At 36.3% G+C, this 14,250-nt stretch overlaps 1 protein-coding gene across 1 annotated transcript; it reads left to right on the plus strand.

Moving 5' to 3' along the window:
• The first annotated feature begins 5,381 nt into the window (after positions 1–5,381).
• On the plus strand, positions 5,382–6,493 carry LOC306983936 (uncharacterized protein). The gene is made up of 2 exons (XM_079584809.1): positions 5,382–5,652; positions 6,035–6,493. Exons 1-2 carry the CDS (start codon positions 5,425–5,427, stop codon positions 6,449–6,451), a joined length of 645 nt encoding a protein of 214 aa, XP_079440935.1. The 5' UTR covers positions 5,382–5,424; the 3' UTR covers positions 6,452–6,493.
• The last annotated feature ends 7,757 nt before the right edge of the window (positions 6,494–14,250 follow it).

The raw sequence follows: 14,250 nt of genomic DNA on the forward strand, positions 1-14,250 counted from the left end.
ACTATACCGTTCAGTTTATTTAAAAAATAATTTTCATTTAACACCATTAGCGTTCTCATTCAAACACAGTTGCATTGCGTTACACTGACTTGAAACAGTTGCGTTTTGGCTTAACTCAATATTTTCATGTTGCAAGAACATGAAAATATTAATATAGTTAAGTAGACCAAAATAATATTTGATGCTTGTTCTATTTACTTAAGTAAATGAAGTTAATCCAACACGATTCTTTTCAAACACTTTACTTAATCCATTTGAGTTGAGAGTACATAAATGAATTCAGTTGTGTTAAAATGGCATTATAGAAATTAGGAACAGGATTTCCCCTTCCCATCATGCATTGCACACGGCTGGGTAGGGGTGTACATTTGAAATAAAATGTTATTTTAAGTGTTTTTTCATCAAGATAAAACAAATTGATGACTTGGTAATGTTCTTTTATGTTTATATTTAAAAGAGTTTCTGATATGTTAGTGTTTTGGTGGTTACTATTGTGGTGAAGTGTAGACCATGTGCTTGGGGTAATGACGTACTAACAACAATTAAACTGGTTTTAATTATAATAAAAAACAACTACTTTGGGCATGCATTGGACGTAACAAAACCGTCTTCTAGCAAATGCCTAACATTAAGAGTCTTTACGGAGTCAAGCTTTTGTAAAAGGTTATCTTATTATATAACATTTGTAAAGGTTGTAAAAATTGTTGAACACAATCACTAAATAAATGAATCAATTAAACATTTGTTTTAATTTTTGTTTGAAATTAATTTTAGGATAATTGAACTTAATAGTTTGGACAAAATTAAGAATGTTAACCTGATTCAACTAAATGGCATTGAATTAACCTAATGTAATAAACTTAAGTTTACTGAAATAAACAATGTTTTATTAAATGCAACTTAACCCAGTTACAACCTGTTGACATAAAAAGTTAAGTAAATCCAACATATATTTTAGATTTTCCAACAAAATTTTGATTTAAACATTACAAGGTCAAAAACATATGCATGTGCGAACAATTGTTCACAATAGATCCATAACACGCATTTAGAAAGTAGATAGGATGGAATTTCTTTTGTGCGTACTTTAAGTTAACAATTACCAAAGATTAAAATGTTAAAATTCAGTCCCTTTATTAAATTGTCTAGAGTAAAATTAAAAAGCATTGTAATATTGTATATAACCCTACACATCTACTTTTAAACAGTAATCTACATTCTGAATAAACCATTATTACGTCTGTAACATACAGATTCTTTGAGGCGGGCAAAAATGCCATAGAGTAGAGTTTGATAATATAATGTAAACGTGTCTCAAGTGAAGATGATGGTTTAAACCGCCATTTTATTAAATCAAGCCAATTCATGGGGATGCTGTTGTAAATGAACAAAGAGAAGACGAGAACACCTAGAGTGCATTGCTGATAACTGTAGAAAACAGATATCCAGGGGGAAAGTGTAAAGAAAACCCCCCACAAACATTACAATCACACCCGACAATACAATAAGAATGGCGATGTTAAAAATGAAAACCGTGGTAAACAGTTTCAAACAGTTTGTTTTAGAAAAATTTGAACAAAATCAAAGAAACATTTAATAAATTTTTCACAATTGTAAATATTTGGGAGATTGAGCTATGTTAAACAATTTGCTAGTCACTGATGAGGGACAAAAACATGTGAAGACAAAACATGACTAATTGTGTGTCTGTGGCACCTTGACTTGTAATGTGTAAATATTCGCTAGGTTTGTTTTAAGTGTAACAGTCGTATATGTAACAGAAAAACATCAAGATTGCATGTTGAGGTAGGGCCTATTATGTGTTTTGTGACCGCTTCATAGACAGACCTAAAAGAATATCACAGTTTAAATCTGTGATATAAATTACAAATAAAATGTTTGTAATTTGCTTATGCTGTATTTGTTCATTAATTCCTTTATGAACAAGTTTGACAGTACTCAAAGAGTAGTCTTCGTCTAAAACTGTACAAAGAAACAAGATAAAAATAGTTTCATCCACTGGTGGGAAAATCTTTTTTTTTTTTACAATCATGGTTACAAACTTCTACAATAGATCGGAAGAGAGGGTTTCTGTATTATGTATTCATTACAGCTAAATGGCTCTTTTCTTATACACCGTACACACTTTTGTAGTAAATTGTGCCTACGTGATTGTTGCATAAAGATTATGCTTGAATTTTATCCATAACCTTTACAAGGGACAGGTAATGTTAGTCCTCAAATGTGATTGCCTTACAATAATGTGGTACAGACACTCTAACAAATCTGACAGAATATATTTACATATTGTAAATGTTTACTACAACTATGGAGGGGGTCTGGTGGTGTTTTATGTCAACTTAAACTATTTGTATTGCTGTTGTTTTTTTTAGTTAATTAGCCATTCCGTAAAGAACTACTTATTGGATGTTAAACACCATGGGATATAATTTAAAATGTATGTTTGTCAAAAGAAAAATCATCTGAATTTTAAAACACTGCTTTTCTCAAAACATAGTGTCAGACGTATTTGATAGCATTATTCTCTTGTTTCATTGTGTATTAACTATATTTATCTGTTTGAAATTTGTAGATAAGTACATTTATAACACAAAAATAACCGGTGAATTGCTTTGTGTCAGAACCCACCAGGTATGAAGATATGATTGGTTTTAACTTTTTTATTCTAACTTTAAAGCTAGATTATCCTTTGAAAATAGTGTAATACAAATTGTATACAGTATTTGATTTTGGGAGTGAACACTGGAAACTATAGTCATTTAGCTTAATATTTGGTTTTTAAGGGAAATTAAATATTCTCAGGAGCCCCATTGACCCCTGAAGTTATGACTTCTGAAGACCTTAACACGAGTAAAATGAAATATTCACTCAAGACAAACTTTACTTTTGTTGCGTCATGGACCACAGAGGCACATCTCGTCTCTAAAAATGTGTGCTGATTTTCTAAAAGACACAACTCAACCCTTTAGAATCTGAAGCTAAAATAGGTGATTTTCACATATTTAGTTTTGGACTGTAAAATTGTAAAACAATGCGCTATCTTCATGTGCTAGGTATTATCTTTTGAGAAAAGATGACGTTCAATAAATTACCGTTATTGGCCATTAGTGTGTATGGTGAGTTTGTAAATAGAATTTAAATAGACAAAAATAATAGAACCGTGAATAAATTTACTGATTTTTATTTAGAAAAAAAAAATCTTTAAAAAATCACAAATAAAAGAAACGATCACTTTAAAGTTGGGGGGAAAAAAACGAAACTAAAATAAAAGTCTTTTTTTTTTGTGACACGGGGTTGTTTTTATTTAGGATACTTTCATACACGCACACAAATACATACATAACGCTACATACGCACGACCCCACATGCTAAGATACGTGAAAGAGTATTCGGCCATCCGCCTCCCATGTTTCATCAAAAATATTCCTAATCGACTCTTCTGATGGCTACCGCTTGAATCGCCATGTTTTTGTTCGTTTTCTCTTTTATTATTTTATGGTATCCCTGTTCAAATCTTTCCAATCCGCTCTGCCAGAAAGCTGCCGTCATTTGCTGACAGAAATCCTGAAATTACCGTAATAAGACGTATATTGCCGAAATACAGCAATTTGCAATGTTTTGATAGTGCAGACGGCTAAAGAGTTACGGTAACATGAATACAGATTGCTGGTGTGTGTCGGTGATGTCGTCCACAGAAATATCACACTTGAAAAACACTTTAGGGTTACAATTTCTTTACATTTATATATATATATATATATATATATATGTAAAATGTATTTGTACAATTACACCTTCTTGAGCTATCAATGTGTCAATATTTGATTTTTAATTAATTATATAGAATTCCAAGTACCAGATGTGCTCGTCCCCACAGTCATGTACAGAGGGAAAATGCTTTAATTTGATATCAATGACAAGTTTATCCCCGATATAAAATACAATAATGTATACATAACAATCAAATATATTATGTAAATGATATTTAAAAAAAATGCTGCATAAATATTATAAAATAATTTTTAATGAAAGTAGTGGACCCCTGGAGTTCTGTCACATGGTGTTACCGTTAAACATCTAAATATCTAATATTTTGACATAAAAATCTGATCACTCGACTTCCTTCTTTCAAATTCATGAATATCTATGGTATATCCACAGAACTGTATGTCTCTTCTCAGTTATCGTGATTTCATATGAAGCTTTAGTTGAACTCACTGGTTTGACCTACTTTATTGTTAGGGATTTGTAGTAAATAAATAAATAAATAAAAACTAGAATAATTATGTATTGCACTACTTAATTTAGTTAGTATACCATGATTGACAAGCTGTGGTTTGATACCTCGTAGTATCCATTTTGTAAACACCGGTGACTCCCATTTACAGATAAACTTCATTCAAAGCTATTCATTTAGATTGTATGCCAAATGTAACAATTTAGTCTCATCTACTTAATTATGGTTGAAGAATATTTGGCCTTTTTGTGTGTCATTGGTGTTACTGTCTTTTCTGTCATGTTAAATAAATGTCACATGTGACATGATAATAATTTTACATCCATTTATTTCTGATGCACTCAAAGTTAATATTTAAAGGATTGCATCGTTACTGGATTTTAACTTTTAATTTTATAGTTATAGCAAATACATGGTAGCGCAGATGAACTAACATCATTCAAACATACTTTTAACAAACCTGATTAAAAGAAATAAAACATAATCTCCTTGTTTGTTGCACTATTATTATTTTCTGTAACTATACATGTGCTGAAAAAAAAGTTAGAAAACCTTTAATATTGCCAAAGACGTAAGGTAACACAAGCGTCAAAATGGTAGGCCTACATGCAGTCTTTAAATAAATGTACACAAGTTTAAATGGTAGAAAAAGAAATCTGATCTTCAAAAGGTGTCAGAATTGATGTTTGGGGTGCCTATTGTATTCACGCTTTCTCCAAGAAAAACAGGATGGGGTACCGATCCCCCAGGGAGGAAGGACGATTGATCTTACAGCATGGTCCGTGTGAAGTGGCAAAATGGTCACATTTTGGGGTCGCCAGACAGTAAAGGCCTTTTTATGCTTCTGCGTCATATCGACGGCGTACCCCCGCGGACCCTTCTGCGTCGACGCGAACCCCTCCGCCGTAGCTCGACGTGCACCTCCAAAAAATTGTAACTACGCGTCGAGGCGACGCAGACCACAAGGGCTGTGATTGGTCAGATTATACATCATTTCCGGAGTGTAGTTTTTCCGGTTTCCCCCTGCCGCTATAGCGCCATTTTTAAAGTGACTACTGCACTGTTTGTGTTCAACGATGGATCAAGTTGAGGAACGTTTGATCGAGGAAGTACGAAAGTACGACCATCTGTACAATTCCTCTTCAGCGCACTACAAAGACTGCCAGATGGCAAACAATTCATGGAAAGAGATTGCTCAAAATGTTGGCTTGGACATCACCGACTGCATGAAGCGGTGGAAAAACCTGCGAGACAGATTTGTCCGTCTCCGCAAAAAGCTGGCGCCAAGAAGCGGTGATCCAGGCGGCAAAAAGGTGCCTGCATTTTACCATTTTCTGTCCTGGCTGGCACCCCATGTCAAACACCGAGAAACCGAGTCTAATTTCGAACCTAAGGTAAATATAAGTTTGTTGTTGTACCTATTTTTGTGTGTGCTAACGTTATTAAGCTAGCTAGCTAGCAGGTTGTCCGAATGCATGTCGTCATGTATAGTCTGTAACGTCTGTGCAAACAAAATTAATGCATGTCGTCATGTATAGTTTGTGCAAACAAAATGTAACATAACATGCTGAAAAAGTTGTTTTGGTGTGCTGCCTGGCGCTGCTAATTCCATTTCTTATACCAGACCTCTGGTCGTAAATCAGACTGCATAGACCACACTGTAATTACCTGCACAGACAAAGACCAACCAACAAATCATCATTGTCTTTGTACCGGTAACGTTACTCTGCACAATGTCAAAGTTGAATCTAATCTAATCTGCTCTGTCTTTAACAGGAACAGACCTCACCATCTTCTGATTCCGACACCATGCCATCCACTTCATCTTCTGAGTCATCCTCTGTGTCCTCCCAGCCACCAACCTCACCTGTACGGCCATTCTCTTTGTCTACTCAACCACCACCTGTGCCTGCTGTGTGTAGCCCACCATCTTCAATCCTTGCTGAGTCACCTGTGTCCAGAGTGGGGTCTAAACGGAAGAGGAACCAGGATGACTGGCTAATAAAGCAGATGACGCAGCTGGACGAACGCCGCATGGACCTGCAAGAAAAGCTGGTGCAGGACACCAGCGACGAGTGTAGCCGGTTTGGCCAGACAGTGGCTGATCTCCTGCGAAGAGTGCCAGAGGGGCGCAGGGCTGATGTTATGTTTAATGTTCACAAGATGTTGTATGAGAGCAGAGAGCAAGACTGAACATTTGCATCCTCGTACTGATTCAGTGCACTTTTGTAAATATTTGTAAATGGTTATTTTTTGTTTATTACTCTTATATTTTTTTATTGTACTTAAATAGAACTTAATGTTTACAAGATGTTTTATGAGAGCAAGACTGAACATTTGCACCTTCATACTGATTCAGTGCACTTTTTTAAATATTTGTAAATATTTAATTTTCTTAGATGTGTTTTATATTACAGTTAACTTGTATTGTGTGTTTCTTGTGCCTACTACTCTTATATTTTTTTTATTGTACTTAAACTTTTGCCCTTTGTTCTTGGCACTTTTTTACTCATTGCACATTAATAAATTACCGTTTGTTTAGAAAAAAAGTTTGTTGTTTATTTACAATACAATGTTCAGTTACCTTCAAGTGTTCACAAGATGTTGTATGAGACTGAACATTTGCACCCTCGTACTGATAATTATAATACACTTATAAAGAATTAGTAAAACTAAAAATATGGATAATAAATTATCTTTGTATTTAAATAAAACTAAGGTAATGTTTGGTAATTATAAAGAAAATGAAGAAATATTAAGTATTGATGGTGTTGCTTTAGAAATAGTATCAAATTAAATTCTTGGGAATAACTATTGATAGTAGATTAAGCTGGAAACCACACATCAGATACATACAAGGTAAAGTATCTAAAAGTATTTCCATAATTAATAAAGTTAAATGTCTTGGAATATAATGCACTATATATATTGTATTGTTCACTGGTTTTGCCCCATTTATCTTTTCGTATAGAAATTTGGGGAAATAATTATTAAAGTTCACTACATACCGTCTACTTACTCCAAAAACGAGGAGTTAGAATTATACACAAGGTGGGATATTTTGATCACTTATTTCCCACAAATATATTTCTGCAATCAAAAATGTTAAAACTTTATTTAGTTGATTTTTTTACTGCTCAATTCTTGTATAAAGCCCACAAAAATATATGCGCATGTATATCGGTGATAAACTGTTTTTTTATTATTATTTTTAATTTATTGTTAATATAAGTATATATTTATTTATTCTTTTTTTGTTGTTGTTGCTCAAAATAAACTTAAATCAATCAATCAATGAATCAACGTGTGTTTTGAAAACAAGTTTGTTGTTTATTTACAATACAATGTTCATGGTTACATCATGGATATACAGTAATTAACCAAGTCTACCACGGGACACTACATTATCCTGCCATGGCACAGTTCCATGTGGAGACTGAAAAAAAGCCTTCAAGTCATTCCGAACAGCTATGGCAGCTCGGGTGGAACGGGCCCTGGACATCCGTGTTGGTTCTATGGGGACAAAGCTCGTGTCGTCTGCCACCATTCTTCGCCACTCTCCAGGCTGCACAGTCCCTTCAGAGTCACAGTCTGGAAAATGTGGTGGTACATATCGGCTCTCTGGAGTGTTCACTTCGTCGGTGTAGGTGAGGTAGTTGTGCAGGACAACACACGCTTTAACGACACTCACAGCTTTGTCTGGATGGAACTCAATTGGTCTTCCCAGAATTCTCCACCGTGCAGCCATGATACCAAAGGCATTTTCAATCACCCGCCTTGCTCTGGAGTGGCGATAATTGTATATTTCCTTGTCCCTGGTCATGTTCCCCCCTGTTTCCGAAAACACAGAGTATTAATCACTGTACCACAATCATAGGCATAAACACGTTATGAAGACACAATGCAGGCCTACTATGTTTTAATTAATTTCATTTACATACCTGGAAATGGACGCATGAGATTGCAGTGTAGGGGGAAGGCAGCATCAGCAACGATAACGTGAGGGATTTGTACACTGGTCCCAGTCAGTTCAGTTGGTTGGGGCAGATTCAACTGGTGGTCCAGCAGCATCGACCCAAATCTACTTGCTTTGAAAACGCCACCATCGCTTTCCCGTCCATATCCTCCCACGTCCACCATCGTGAACCGATACCTGGCATCACAGGTTGCCATGAGAACAATGGAGTGATTCCCCTTGTAATTAAAATAGTCACTCCCTGCGTTTGGTGGTGCCTTGACGTTAACATGTTTCCCGTCGAGGCTTCCAACGCAGTTTGGGAAGTTCCAAAGCCGCCAAAAATCTAAAGCAATAGCTTCCCACTGGCTGGTTGAAGGGCAGGGCAAAAATTCGGGCTGCAGCGCAGTCCACAACGCTTTGCAGACCTCCGATACTATGCGGGACACCGTGGTCGCACCCATTTTGTAGCCCAATCCGGTGATCTGTTCGTTAGCACCTGAAGATAAAATCTTCAAAGTCACTGCCAGTCTCTGAGCGAGGTCAATAGGCATACTGTGTGTACTCTGATGCTGTATTAACGGGTTTAAACGATGAACAAGATCGTCAAATCGACCTTTCGACATCCGAAAATACTTAAAGTGCATTTCTTCGTCCAAGTCCCTCAGCGGTCGAACAACCGTAACATATTCGCCATTCCTTTCCCTGTCTTTGTGCACTGGTCGTACAGACCACCTTCGCTGACGTCTTCTTTTTCTTCTGCGATTCAGCATTTGCAATAAAATCATTTGTTGTTCAACGTCGATTACCTCTAGCTGCAACAACACTCTCTCTCTTTCGCTCGCCATTTTCGGAAATGAAAAAGCGGAACCGGCGTACGGAACCAAAACAAACGAGCAAAGAGATTCGTGAACCACACACCCCCCTAGCGTTCTGGCGGTGAAATGCACCACGATACAACACAACCCGACGCAGAACCATAAAACGGCCACGACGCCGTAGAAGTGACGGCGTAGCTACGGCGTGGAGTTGACGCAGAAGCATAAAAAGGCCTTAAGGCTTCAGATAAGGAGATTTTATGATAGGAGACAGTTGTGGTCTTTGAATGTAAAACACCAGGTGACCGGCCTATCTTTTAATTGTCTGGTGTTTCCTGAAACAAACTGCAAAAGCTAATACATAGCAACTACACATAGAGGAAGGGGAGGGCCGGTGTCAGTGCTATGATGGAAACAACCTTCATTTTCAATTTAGCAAACGGAGCGCCAACATCTCTTCTGCTCAGAAATTCAAGGATCTGTGATTTTAACCAGAGACAAAAAGACCTCCTAATTTCACCGATTGTAAGTTCACTTCGACACATGTTTAAAACTAACTTTAAAATACTTGATAATTTAACATCTTATTTCAAATAATATGAACTATTATTCACTATTTTATGTTTTATTTATCTGTGTAAGACAGTTTATTGTGGTGTCCCCATGATGATATCACTGATGTATTCGATTAAAATACTTATTTCGTTCATTTTATATGTTTTATTTATATGTGTAAGACAGTTTATTGAGGTGTATCAGATTCAAATGCTTATACTTGATCATTTAACATCTTATTTCAAATAATATGAACTATTATTCACTATTTTATATGTTTTATTTATCTGTGTAAGACAGTTTATTGTGGTGTATTAGATTAAAATACTTATACTTGATAATTTAACATCTGATTTCAAATAATATGAACTAGTATTTACTATTTTATGTTTTATTTATCTGTGTAAGACAGTTTATTGTGGTGTATTAGATTAAAATACTTATACTTGATAATTTAGCATCTGATTTCAAATAATATGAACTAGTATTTACTATTTTATGTTTTATTTATCTGTGTAAGACAGTTTATTGTGGTGTATTAGATTAAAATACTTATACTTGATAATTTAACATCTGATTTCAAATAATATGAACTAGTATTTACTATTTTATATGTTTTATTTATCTGTGTAAGACAGTTTATTGTGGTGTATTAGATTAAAATACTTATACTTGATAATTTAACATCTGATTTCAAATAATATGAACTAGTATTTACTATTTTATATGTTTTATTTATCTGTGTAAGACAGTTTATTGTGGTGTATTAGATTAAAATACTTATACTTGATAATTTAACATCTGATTTCAAATAATATGAACTAGTATTTACTATTTTATGTTTTATTTATCTGTGTAAGAGTTTATTGTGGTGTATTAGATTAAAATACTTATACTTGATAATTTAACATCTGATTTCAAATAATATGAACTAGTATTTACTATTTTATGTTTTATTTATCTGTGTAAGACAGTTTATTGTGGTGTATTAGATTAAAATACTTATACTTGATAATTTAGCATCTGATTTCAAATAATATGAACTAGTATTTACTATTTTATGTTTTATTTATCTGTGTAAGACAGTTTATTGTGGTGTATTAGATTAAAATACTTATACTTGATAATTTAACATCTTATTTCAAATGATATGAACTAGTATTTACTATTTTATGTTTTATTTATCTGTGTAAGACAGTATATTGTGGTGTCCACATGATGACCCTATCACTGATGTATTAGATTAAAATACTTAGACTTGATAATTGAACATCTTATTTCAAATAATATGAACTATTATTCACTATTTTATGTTTTATTTATCTGCGTAAGCCAGTATATCGTGGTGTCCACATGATGATCATATATCGCAGATGTATTAGATTCAAATACTTAATAAAATTAACATCTTATTTCATTAATTCATTATTTTATGTGTTTTATTTAACCTCAATGGTTTTTATGTCTTAAAAATTAATTTGTGACATTTCATCTGCTCTGAAAGATTTAAGGATTTGTGACTTTAACCAGTACTTTAACTTACTTACTTTAAAATACTTATACTTGATAATTGTATATTCTTATTTCATATATCTGTTATTTTATATGCTTTATTTGGCATCAATGCTATTTCTTTAAACTTATTTTCATTCTCTCCCACAGGCATTACGGGCGATGCTGTGCCATCTGAAAATCAAATCCATGACATATCTCTTCATGTTCATAATTTCAACGTTCTGTGAAAATTATCCTGTTATAATAAAATATATATTAATACATAATCCCCCCTGTAATAAAAACACACCCCGAAAAACATTCACCACCTTGTCGCACAAGCAGATCACTATCATAAACAAACAACCATAAACATTCCGGAAACACACATGTCAAAGGTCACCCACCTGGCGGTCATAAAACCACCAAATATGGACATTTCCTGTCATAAACATATGTCATAAAGCCATAAATCAGGGCCATAAATCATATTTTGACACAAGGTGCCCTATATAAACTACTCAAGCGCGTTTGATATACGGACAAGTGTTCGAATCCCATTCCAGGGGGTGCTGTCGAGCCCCCCTGCCACGCCCGGGTACCAGCTTCAACCCGGCCATCAGGTTCTGACCTGTGTGCAAAATTTCAAGAGTTTTCGAGCACGTTAAGGGCCCCAAAAGTGCCCGAGATTTTGCACACAGCAGAGAAAGGGTTAAACTAAACTAGCCCCCCTCCTCACACACACTCACACACACAGAGGGGCAGAGGGGCAGAGGGAAAATGCTCCTAAAAGTACACATTCAAACCAAAATATCTGACTTCCTGTTGGTCGGAGCTAATGACTGTAAATTAGAAAGTTGTCCGGCTCGGGGAGATAAATATAGATACCGATTTTTGTTACTGTAGGTAAAACTAATACCCCATTTTTGACTAAAGGTGGCGCTACTGAGCCCCTTACCACGCCCGTTTCTGAAACTTTGCACAAGTGTAGTAGGCAATAAATGTAAAGTGTCTGTCGAGTTTCATGCAATTTCAAGCATGCTAAGAGTCTCAAAAACATCAAAAAAGAATATTAAAGTTTGATGCGTTGCCATGGCAACAGTATTTAAGATATCAATAATCCTTTCACAGGTCTACATCTGTCGTGTGTTTACATTATACAGATGAAGTTTGAAGCAAATCGGGTAAAAATAAGAGGGTGAATTCAAAGCATTTTGAAAGTGACACACTTCCTGCTGCCAGTTGGTGGCGCTATAACTTGGACTTACAATAGTCACATCCATTTGATCGGCCTCTTACAGCGAACACACTGCTGAAGTTTCATCAAGATCAATTAATGTATGTGGATGTTATAACACACTTCCTGTTTCCAATATTCGCCATAAATTCGTTTCCTCGCCACGGCCAAACCGTTCGAGATATCAAAAATCCCCTGGCAATTTTTCATCCTCAATGTCTTGACTTCATGCACACCGAGTTTCGTGGCGATTGGTTGAATCGTCTAGGAGGAGTATTTTAAATTCCATTGAATGCGTTTTTCTAACTACCCCAAATAGCCGACTTCCTGTTGGGCTGGGGTAAAAAGTCAGAGCATGAAGGATATATGAACCGGTGAGATCTATAAGTGTACCGAGTTTCATATTATTTCATGCAAGCGTGTTTGATTTATGGACCAAGTTTTCGGACCGCGTTCCAGGGGGCGATGTCGAGCCCCCCTGCCACGCCCGGGTACCAGCTTCAGTCCGGCCCTAATGGCCGCGTATTCTGACCCGTGTGCAAAGTTTCAAGAGTTTTTGAGCACGTTAAGAGACCCAAAAGTGCCCGAATAGTCGTAAGAAAAATAATAATAAATATAGCTGCAAGCAGCGATTACGGGCCCAAGCCGGTGGCACCGCCACCCTGGTGCCTTTAGTTACACTAAAGGCACCGGGCTGGCGCTGCCACCGGCTTGGGCCCTCCATCGCTGCTTGCAGCTATATTTATTTATTTATATATATATATATATATATATATATATATATATATATATATATATATATATATATATATATATATATAAAAAGCCGCCACCCCCGTTGCCTTTCGGGTTCCTGTGCACGACGGGCAATAACGTAACCCCGCTTTGACTGTCGAGAAGAAGTCTGCTTTAGAGCTTGCATCAGTGTGAGTCTTTCTGCTCCCCTCCAAACACACACAGAAAAGGGGGGGGGGCTGTCTGTGTGTGTGCCCTCCCTCCCTCCCCACACACACACACACACACACACACACACACACACACACACACACACACACAGAGAATGGCAGGGGGAACTCTGTCAGAGAGAGACAAAACCACATTCAAACCAAAATATCTGACTTCCTGTTGGTCGGAGCTAATGACTGTAAATGAGAAAGTTGTCCGGATCGATAAGCACAATTTACATACCGAGTTTTGTGACTGTAGGTAAAAATAACCCACCCACTTTAGTCAAAAGTATCTTGAAAGTAACACACTTCCTGCTGCCAGTTGGTGGCGCTATAACTTTGACTCACAATAGTCACATCCATGTGATCGCCCTCTTACAACAAACACACTGCTGAAGTTTCATCAAGATCAATAAATGTATGAAGACGTTATAACACAATGTGTTTTTCTTTTCTCGCCATAACTTCGTTTCCTCGCCACGGCCAAACCGTTCGAGATATCAAAAATCCGTCCGCAATTTACCGTCCTCAATGTCTTGACTTCATGCTGACCGAGTTTGGTGGCGATAGGATAATTTTTCTTGGACGAGTATATCAAATTCCAGGGGCATGCATTTTCATACAGCCCATAATAGCCGACTTCCTGTTGGACTGGCGTAAAACTTAGAGCACGAAAGTTGTTCGGCCCGATTAAATCTATATGTGTACCGAGTTTCATATTATTACATGCAAATGTGTTTGATATATGGACCAAGTTTTTCGGACCACGTTCAAGGGGGCGCTGTTGAGCTCCCCTGCCACGCCCGGGTACCAGCTTCAGCCCAGCCCTGATGGCCGCAGGTTCTGACCTGTGTGCAAAGTTTCAAGAGTTTTCGAGCACGTTAAGGGCCCCAAAAGTGCCCGAGAAGTCCCACACAGCAGAGAAAGGGTTAAAATAAAGCCCCCCTCCTCTCTCACACACACAGACACTGAGAGAGACTGGCAAA

This window comes from Phoxinus phoxinus (genome assembly GCF_949152265.1).
Source record: "Phoxinus phoxinus genome assembly, chromosome: 16".
Classification (NCBI taxonomy): Eukaryota; Metazoa; Chordata; class Actinopteri; order Cypriniformes; family Leuciscidae; genus Phoxinus; species Phoxinus phoxinus.